We start from the raw sequence: 9092 nt of genomic DNA on the forward strand, positions 1-9092 counted from the left end.
TTCCTTTTTATTGATATTAATTTTTTTTGGGGGATGGGTGCAGGAGGGGGGATGGGGGAGTGGTGAATCAAAAAGTTAGTTGTTGGAGGTAGTCTCTAGGCTATATAGTCAATTTTTTACTATTTCAAAATTTCTCTTAAACCTAAAGGGAGGGAGGGGGATTGAATTAGAATGTCAATTATTGTAGCTAGGGGGGAGAAGGGATGAATCATAAAGTCATTTGTTATAGCTAATCTCAAGGTATATATATATATATATATACAGAGAGAGAGAGAGAGAGAGAGAGAGAGAGAGAGAGAGAGAGAGAGAGAGAGAGAGAGAGACTTTTACCTACACATTTTGCAATTTCACAAATTGGTTTGGGTGGCTAGCCTTTTAGAACAAAATACAAACATATTTGGTGGAGGATTGCATAGACTATAAAATAATTGATTGTTAATGCTAGATAAATGAATAATTTACCGATTTTGTAGATCCATTGAAAATTTATGATTTTTATTAGAAAAATCAAACTTGAATATCCCATGAATTATATAAGCAAATAAATCCAAAAGCATAAAAATCTCCTACCAGCAACGGTATGACACATGTTAGAAAGTATATATATATATATATATATATATATATATATATATATATATATATACATATACATATATATAGATATACATATACATATACATATACATATACATATACATATAGAAATGTGAGGTTGCCACTAATATTAAATAGAGACTTTTGGCGAAATACAATGGGGTACGATACCCAAGAATAGATAGTTATTTTAGACTTCTAGAGAAATACAACATGCTATGGCATCCAATAGAAGGCAATTCTTTTATTACAAAATACCTACTATCTGATTTTTTTGGCATACTACGACACAATTTATAACTCTTTTTGAAATATATGGCAACTTTGCAAATTTACATCAATTATGAATAGATGGAAATGGAAGTTATACAACCCTTGAAATAAATTATATATTATTTCACATGTATCGTAGTTAAATGGAGGCTGCAATTAGGCAATTCAATCATATTGTCAATGGGTGGAAAAGATATAACATTATAATATATTACAAAATCTGATTGTTAACACCCAAAAATGTTATTCTATAATCACCACAAATCAATTCAATTGTTTAAACTTAATTTCATCTACTTTTGAAATTTGTAATCCAAACTAGATCTAGGAAAATAACTACAATTTTAAACATTCTAGAAATCTTTGAATGACTGGATTAAATCACTTTAATGAAGATGAGTGTTTTCATCCCCAAACCTAATCATTGTACTTCACAGGTGATTGGTGGATGAAATTGCTCATATAAATAGTCAAGTCTTTTTCCTTGAATCCATTTGTCATAAATGGGAAATCTTCTAAAATACTCAACCCCTCATATAGGTTCTTTTAGGGAATATAATATTAATCTTTTGTTGTTAAGTGTCTAGAAAGACTTTATTTAAAAACACCAAGTCCCAACTATAGTGAGATTTTATTGACTATTTTGTGAAATGATTTTAATAATAAAACATAAATTGCCTCTTTAATAATAAAACATAAGTTGCCTCTTATGAGCACAATTACTATTTGGACAAATTAAATTATTCAATTGTTTCTCTATTAATGTCTCAAAAGTCCACACAAAGTAAAAAAAAAATAGGCTAGGATTCTTATTAATATCTTTAGTTGAAAAATGAGATATGGCAACAAGTTTCTTTGTTGATAAATATGTTTCAAGATTATAAACTCTGTAAATTGCTCCTACAAAATGGCTTGTTCAAGATAGAGAGGCCAAAAGTAAAACTTAAAAGGTGACACTCCTTTATAATTTGTTTACTAGTAGGAGAACCAAAGCCAATCATTTGTTAGGCACTGGAAACATTATATAATCTAGGAAGACTTTCCCTTAGTACATTGACAATGTTCAATGATTAAAAATTCCATCTATTAAGGCAACAACAACATTTTGACTCATGGTAGCCTTTATATATACAAGAATAGTGGATAGTGTCCACTATCTACAAAAAATTTATTTGTTAAATATGTTTAGCCACTTATATTGATGGAAAATATATTAGGTTTATCCGAATCTCTCCATTCTCAGTAGCTCTATTTCACTATATATTCTAAACTACTATTAAGAAGTAATCCATTTTTGTCTTTTTTGATTGATATTTGATTTCTTTTGCACATTTAAATATTTGACTGTGAAGACTCTAAATAGTAAAACTAAGAGAAGGTTTTCCTGTCATCAATTTTGTGTATGCAAAATATCTACTTGCGAAACATTTAGATTCCTAGGAGTAGGGAAAAAATAGATTTATTGAAAGCATGGTTTTAAACTTTAGTCAAAGTACAAAAGTTGAAGTGTGGATAATGTCATGTTAGATGGAAAGGATGAGTGCAGACACTGGAAGGACATTTTGGATCTTTTCGCACTTAAGTTCTTTGCATTTTTCATTCAACTCATGTATGATTAACATTTTACAATGATAATTGAGTTTTCTAGAGAGATGGTACTTGTATTAGGGCCAACACATAAGAAATAATTAGGTTATGGTGATAACATTTAAAAAGAATGGATAGTGATGGATAAGATTTGTAAATTTCTATACTACTACCTACCTATAGAATTGTGTATTGACATAGCCATTGTAATGCATGTGATGCAGTTGTTAGTATTGAATAACCTTGATTGTACCTATAGATTTAAGATTTACCAAATGCAACTGATATTATGAAAAGAAAACATAGGTGGAAACTTTTCAAAATTAGCATTATTGATTAGTGAAACTATTCTTGTTGATCCTTTATCAAGAGCTTATGCTTCTCTATGTTGAAAATATAAAGCATACATTGATTGCAGACAATAAAGTTTTGTGGCAAGGAATGATTATGTTGCTCTTAAGATTAAATTAAAATGTTAATGATAATTAATTTTTAAGTCTAAAGTGTTTTTGAACTATCTGCAAATTGTCGTTGATGGAGAATGGAGATCTTGTTTTGAAAATGGTGGACCAATCTAGTTTCTTGACTTCAATGGTATTATCAATTATGTTATATCTTAGATTCTCTCTCATGGTCTATCCAAGTATTCTGCTTTTTGTTTCATCAATTAATTTTTTACAGATTTGAAATAAAAGAAATCCTTTTCTCACAAGGAATGACGATAGCTTATCCCTATTCTAAATCCACTTAATCTAATGTTCAAGGGAGTTGATTTTCCTTCCTTTTCATGAACTTTGTCATGACATATACTTAGAATTTTACAGTCGATGTTCCAATTCCTATAATTTTAACAGAGATTGTATTGATGGAATGTGTGATTTTTTTCTTGGATATGAAGGTGACGACTATGCCAGACATAAGTAAGCATGCTCTTTTATGTTTTCTTCAAGAAAAGGTCTATCATCCATTCCAGGCTTAAACCTATAAGGCTATCCCATAAATTTCCCTCATTAATGTCTTTGTTTGGTATAATCTTATATAATATCAAATAGACTTTCTTTAGGAACTTACACTACTGGTTGTAGTGGGCATGGCACATGCACCTCAACTAACACATCTGATTGTGAACTTGGTTATACTGGAACTGATTGCTCCACCGGTATCATCATGAACTTTTTTTTTTATATTATTCATAATTGTCCTACATAATTGTATTCTTCATGTTGGTTATATCTTAGTTAAAGTGAATCAAATGGGTACTACTAGCCTAAGATTGTGAACAACCATCAATATTTTTTATGGGTATGATTCTAAAGTAGCCTTGATGTTCTTGTGTACATCTACAGGTAGCTATGATGAGTAGTGCAACTTGCATGGTGGATTTTGTGATAATGGCATTTGAGTTTTGTTGCTTGAATTATGCAAGATACACTTGTTAGAATAGCAATCTTTTGTTTTTGAGCCTATCAATGTGTGCAAATGTGCTAGTCAAAGAGGTAGAAGGTCAACACTGTGCACCAAGTGAACCCAATATTTTGTAGCAGTTGTTGTAATGCCAAATTACAATAGATTGATTCCTAATAGATGTACATTATTTGGTGTTTTATATAGTGGATAGTGTGTAGTAGTTGCTAAGTGCCTTGCTTGTTGGGTGAGTTGTAATAATTTTTTCCTATTTGTGTGCTTCCTTTCTTTTCCTATATGATAAATTAGGGGAAAATCCCTTCAGTATGTTGTGTTGAGGAAATTAGGAGCCTTACTTAAGCAATTGGTCCCCATATATCTGCCTTATTTTATCTAAGAAATTTTAGGATGGAAGTCAGGATTTTAATAACAAAATTAATGCCCCAATGATTTTTGGAATTCTTTTGTATGAGAAATGATGGAACTCAGGAATTTTATAGAAGAAATTATGGCTATTTCAAATAGAAATTAAAATTATAAAGGTAAATGTCATGCAAGTTCTTTGTACTCTATGCTAGTTTATAGTTACATATGTAGGTCTCTTATTGTAGAAAGAAAATTAAATTTTGTGCAACTATCTTTAGAGCAGAGATGGATAGAAGCCCAAGTTCACCTTCCCTAGGACTTCATGCGTAGTGGTTATTATGTAGCAGCTGCAAACTATTTGTAGTGCCTTAGGAAAATAATTAGGAAGCATCTATGAATAGGAAGAAAATACTTTATTGTAAATCCATTTAATGAACTTCTTAAATGAGAGCATGATAAATTAATACCACTGTAATGCACATTGGTCAACAAGATGAGCTCTTATTGCAATCAAGTGAAAGCCTACAACTTATGAGCACAATAGTCCCATGAAGACACATATCTTGCAGATACATTAGCCTAATGAAGACACTTGACCTATGGATGTAGTGATCCAATGAGAGTTTGAATTTTGGTGATTGTCACAACAATGATTCCATTTATGTTAAAACCTTTTTTTCATGGAAGATCTTCATGTGCATCCTCCTAGTGGTTGATTCTTTGAAGGGTATACTTGAGAATATCAAACTTGACGCCCCTAATGGTTCATGGATTTAGACTCTACTCTTAATGATTTGCCTATGGTTGTTGATGGTGCCAATAGCTCTACTCCATCTAACCATGCTTGCACAATAGAAGATCCCCTACTCACTTACACAAACAACCCAAGTGCTAGATGCAAGCTCTATCCTTAGCATTGTTTTCCAGATCATCGCAATGACACACTAGAACAACAATTGTTGTCGAACCACACTCCCAAATTTGTGCCAATGGAGTGAGAAAGAAAATCATCTTTAGGGAGCCCCGCATAGCAAATGGGCTACTACTTCATTTCGCTCTTATAGATTCGATGTCATTGATTTCATTTGGAATTTGGTACTACATTCATCCTTTGCTCATTCTTGGAAATGGCTCCATTCAATGGCCATGGGGAGCTTCAGATAACAAAATTTCTCTCATCACTCACGATATGCAGCCCAACTGCTCGACGATGGCTTGCACTTCAAATCACTTTCCATGCAACCACAACAATATGTTGTAACAACAACCACTACCAAACCATTCTACAAATTGTGCCAATGAAGTTGCATAGAGACAACTTTGGGGAGCCCTCACATAGCAATCAGGATGCTAATGCCAATATTTGGAATCCAAAAAATGTGTCTTTCTTAAACACCAACGTTGATTCTACTGGAGGATTGTTGGTAGCTTTCATTATCAAATCTCCCATTAGCCACAATAGGCTCATAACAAATTATTAGAGTGTTGAGTAGCCACCTAATGCTAGACGAGGGCTCACCATTAGATCAACTTCAAAATTGTTGAACTTACGTCTTATAGAATGATAGCCACTACCAAGCTTCTTCTGATATTTTGTTGGTCGAGTGATTGAAGAAGATGATCTAAGAGAGAGTCCATGGGTAGGAATTTGTTGGGGGATTCACGCACATAGCAAATTTATATAGTAGCTATGTAGCATATTGATCGTATTCAATATCACTACAATCCAATGTATTTTTATTTATAAACAAATTAGTTTGGCTGAAATTTTGACCAACTCCTCAAGGTTATCTACAAATAATTGGTTAAAATTTTGATCAACCCTTTGGTCATGACCATGGCATCCTGGTCGTGGGATGGGCCAGAATTGGTCGAAATTTCAACCAATTCTTGAAAGTTTTCCACCAAGATTTGGTCGAAACTCAACCAATGCCTTGGTCATGACCATGGCATCCTAGTCATGGGGTAGACGATGATTAGTCAAAATTTTGACCAATTCTTGGAAAGTTTCGACTAGTATTTGGTCAAAAATTCAACCAATACTGACAACTTATTGTCAAAAGAAATATAAACTTTTCAACCGAAGTGTTGGTTGAAATTTCAACCAACTTGAAGTTTGGTCAAAATTTTGACGAGAAAAATTGTTACATACTATTTGGTTGCACTTTCGGCCAACATGGATCAAACTTTCAACCATAATTTGTCAAAAATTGGGTCAAAATTTAGTAGTGCTACCAATTTACCAACATTTTCAAACTGGTCCTACTAGTCAACCCTAATGCGCAGTTAATTGACAACTTATCATATCCAAATGTGGCTAGGAGGGACAACTATGGTTCTGATGGTTGCCAAGATTTCGCCAGAATTTCAGTCACATCTATCATGTTAACACCCTGACAGTAGACATATGGTAGTTATGGTAGTATGGTCTAAGGCATGAACAAATTGTTTAGAGATTAGCTAGTCCCATAGGTATCTAGGGGACAGGCTAATCTGCAAACAAACTACACTAAAGTTAAAACAGAGTCAAACTTTTTTGTTTTCCAAATTCACAAAAACGTAGTGATTTTTTTCTAATTTTTTTGTTGTTTTTGACTACAAACTATGCAGATCAAATGCTGAAATTTTGAGAAAAATCCATGATGTGTTTGATTTTTTTAAAAATTGGTCAATTGTACAATTTGTAGGGAGGATAGCCGCTTCCAATATATAGGGGGTCGGTCATGTTTGCTGTCATGTTTTGGGAAAGAGAGGGTGTCTAGGCTCGTGAACCTAGGAAGGGAGAAGGCAATCTTGCCGTTAGAGGTTGTGCCAAACAACGTATTATAATCACAAACCGATCTTTTGCACGGAATGATACATTCAAATGGGTTATGGCTCAGCCCCACATGGGCAACTCGAAAGGGTCAACGCTTGTAATATTCTTCGTAGGCCGGCCTCTAATCTTCCAGATGTATCTATCGATTTAAATTATATTGAATTTGTATGTTTCTGGTTTTGCTTTGTGTAACGAGTACATTAAAAATTATGCCGAACTTGTCAGCATCTCGTTATATTTGAGGAGATTACGACTTTCACATTACGACATATACCTCGTTTTATCTACGAGATTACGACGTGAAGATCAACGCAAAAAATTCATGTCTCGTTGTATTTGACATCAAGATAAACACCAAATTTATATATATAAGGACATCACTAACATTGTGGTCTGCGTCCTCTAGGCTGGCTGAGGTCAATTCTTTTGAAGAGAAGGGGACGGAATTGGTTCAACTTCTGCTCAAGTCCGGACATATGATAGGCGAGGATAAATATGACGAGGCTGCTGAAATTGTGACCAAATGCAAACAATTGTCTTGTCAGACGGGGAATGCCACACAGAGGCTCGGCTAATATATCGCCACAGCCCTGCAGGAGAGAATCCAACTCCAAACTCTCAGAACGTTAAATACCGCAGCTAAACCAGTCCCCAATTTCGGTTTTGATGTTGCCGGTGAATTCGACAAAAGTGAGCTATGTAGTCTCATTACTAACTCTAATAAAGTTCTGCCGTATGTCAGAGTGACGCAGTTCACGTCTGTGCAGGCAATTATAGACACTGTGCGGAATGCCGAGAAAATTCATGTGATTGATCTCGGGATGCGAGCTGGGTCGCCCTGGACGGTATTGACGGAATATCTGGCACACAGATCCATTTCCTCTGATTTCCCTTCGCTTCAGCTTCTCAAGATTACAGCAGTTGGGATGAATGGCGATGAGCTTCTCAAAAGCGGGGAAAGACTCGAGGAGTTCGCTGAATCTTTGGCGATTCCATTCTCGTACAACACTATCGAGATCGCGAGAGTAGAGGAGATCAAGGAAGAGTTTTTCGGCGTTGAATAAAAGATGTTTGGAGGACAAGGCATGAAGAATTTATACCTGGGAGTCTACGATGGGAAGGAGAGGTTTGTTAGGAATGTTGCAACCGATGTGTGGAGGCGTTTCTTCAAACAGGCAGGCTTCAGTGAAAAGAGCTTCACCTTTCGAGCTACGTATCAGGCTGAATTGTTATTACAAGACTGCGCTTCCAGAGAATATTATACTCTGGATGCTGATGGGCATGCCATTATTATAAAGTGGAAAGGAACATCATTACTTGCAGTCTCCGCATGGAGTGCTGTCTGAATGAAGTTTCATGGTCATTGCTGAAATAAATGGACTACAAGTCAGCTTTGACTTTTTTATAAGTGTGTTCTTAGTGTATAGTCGAACGTCAACTGTTTGATAGATCAATTATTTAGATTTTCCTTTAATCCTTATAATTAGTTAAAAACCGACTTTACCAATAGTCTTCTTCTTTATTTATCTCAACCTTCCTTTCTCAATTGTGTTTTTCTTCATCATTTCATTTTTGTTATGGAAGTGGCCTTTAATTTATGTTAAAATTTGAAATGTTGGGAATTAACAATATTATAGGTTAATTTATTAAGTAAAATTAAACATATCATCATTTCGAGAGGAGGAAATGACAAATGCAAAGTTCTTGACATCGATAATAAGTACATCAATCTGTAATGTAATAGGGAAAATGTCCGTCTTACCAACTTTTTATTTTCAGATTCAAGTTCGATAGCAAAAATAATGTAGAGTATTTTATTAGTCAATATATTCTACTAGAATTGAAAAGATTGTAGATCCACAAGAAACACATTGTAAATGAGTTTGCACAAATTGATATGTTGCACAATCCATCATATTCATTTGGTAAAGTATGTGTGTCATTTTATGCATGTGGGCCCACTTCTTATGTGTTTGACACCTTGACTATTTCTCATGCTTCCCTCATTAATGAAAAATTTTAAAAAATAATCTAAGTATGTGTCTCA

At 34.1% G+C, this 9092-nt stretch overlaps 1 protein-coding gene across 1 annotated transcript; it reads left to right on the forward strand.

Annotated features, from left to right (window-relative positions):
* The first annotated feature begins 7093 nt into the window (after positions 1–7093).
* Positions 7094–8109, forward strand: LOC149561512 (GRAS family protein RAM1-like). Its single transcript, XM_089827852.1, has 4 exons — positions 7094–7180; positions 7271–7344; positions 7452–7560; positions 7642–8109. The coding sequence occupies exons 1-4, from the start codon at positions 7094–7096 to the stop codon at positions 8107–8109; spliced, it is 738 nt and encodes a 245-aa protein (XP_089683978.1).
* The last annotated feature ends 983 nt before the right edge of the window (positions 8110–9092 follow it).

Source organism: Cupressus sempervirens, chromosome 4 (assembly GCF_028749045.1).
Source record: "Cupressus sempervirens isolate cs-2001-9-10 chromosome 4, ASM2874904v1, whole genome shotgun sequence".
NCBI classification, from domain to species: domain Eukaryota; kingdom Viridiplantae; phylum Streptophyta; class Pinopsida; order Cupressales; family Cupressaceae; genus Cupressus; species Cupressus sempervirens.

Excerpts from the sequence above, each read along its gene's own strand:
- LOC149561512 (XM_089827852.1), top strand. The coding sequence starts at position 7,094 with ATGGGTTATGGCTCAGCCCCACATGGGCAACTCGAAAGGGTCAACGCT. Across the intron at positions 7,345-7,451 it reads TTTATCTACGAGATTACGAC|GCTGGCTGAGGTCAATTCTT; the intron begins GTGAAGATCAAC and ends TGCGTCCTCTAG. Across the intron at positions 7,561-7,641 it reads ATGACGAGGCTGCTGAAATT|GAGAGAATCCAACTCCAAAC; the intron begins GTGACCAAATGC and ends ACAGCCCTGCAG.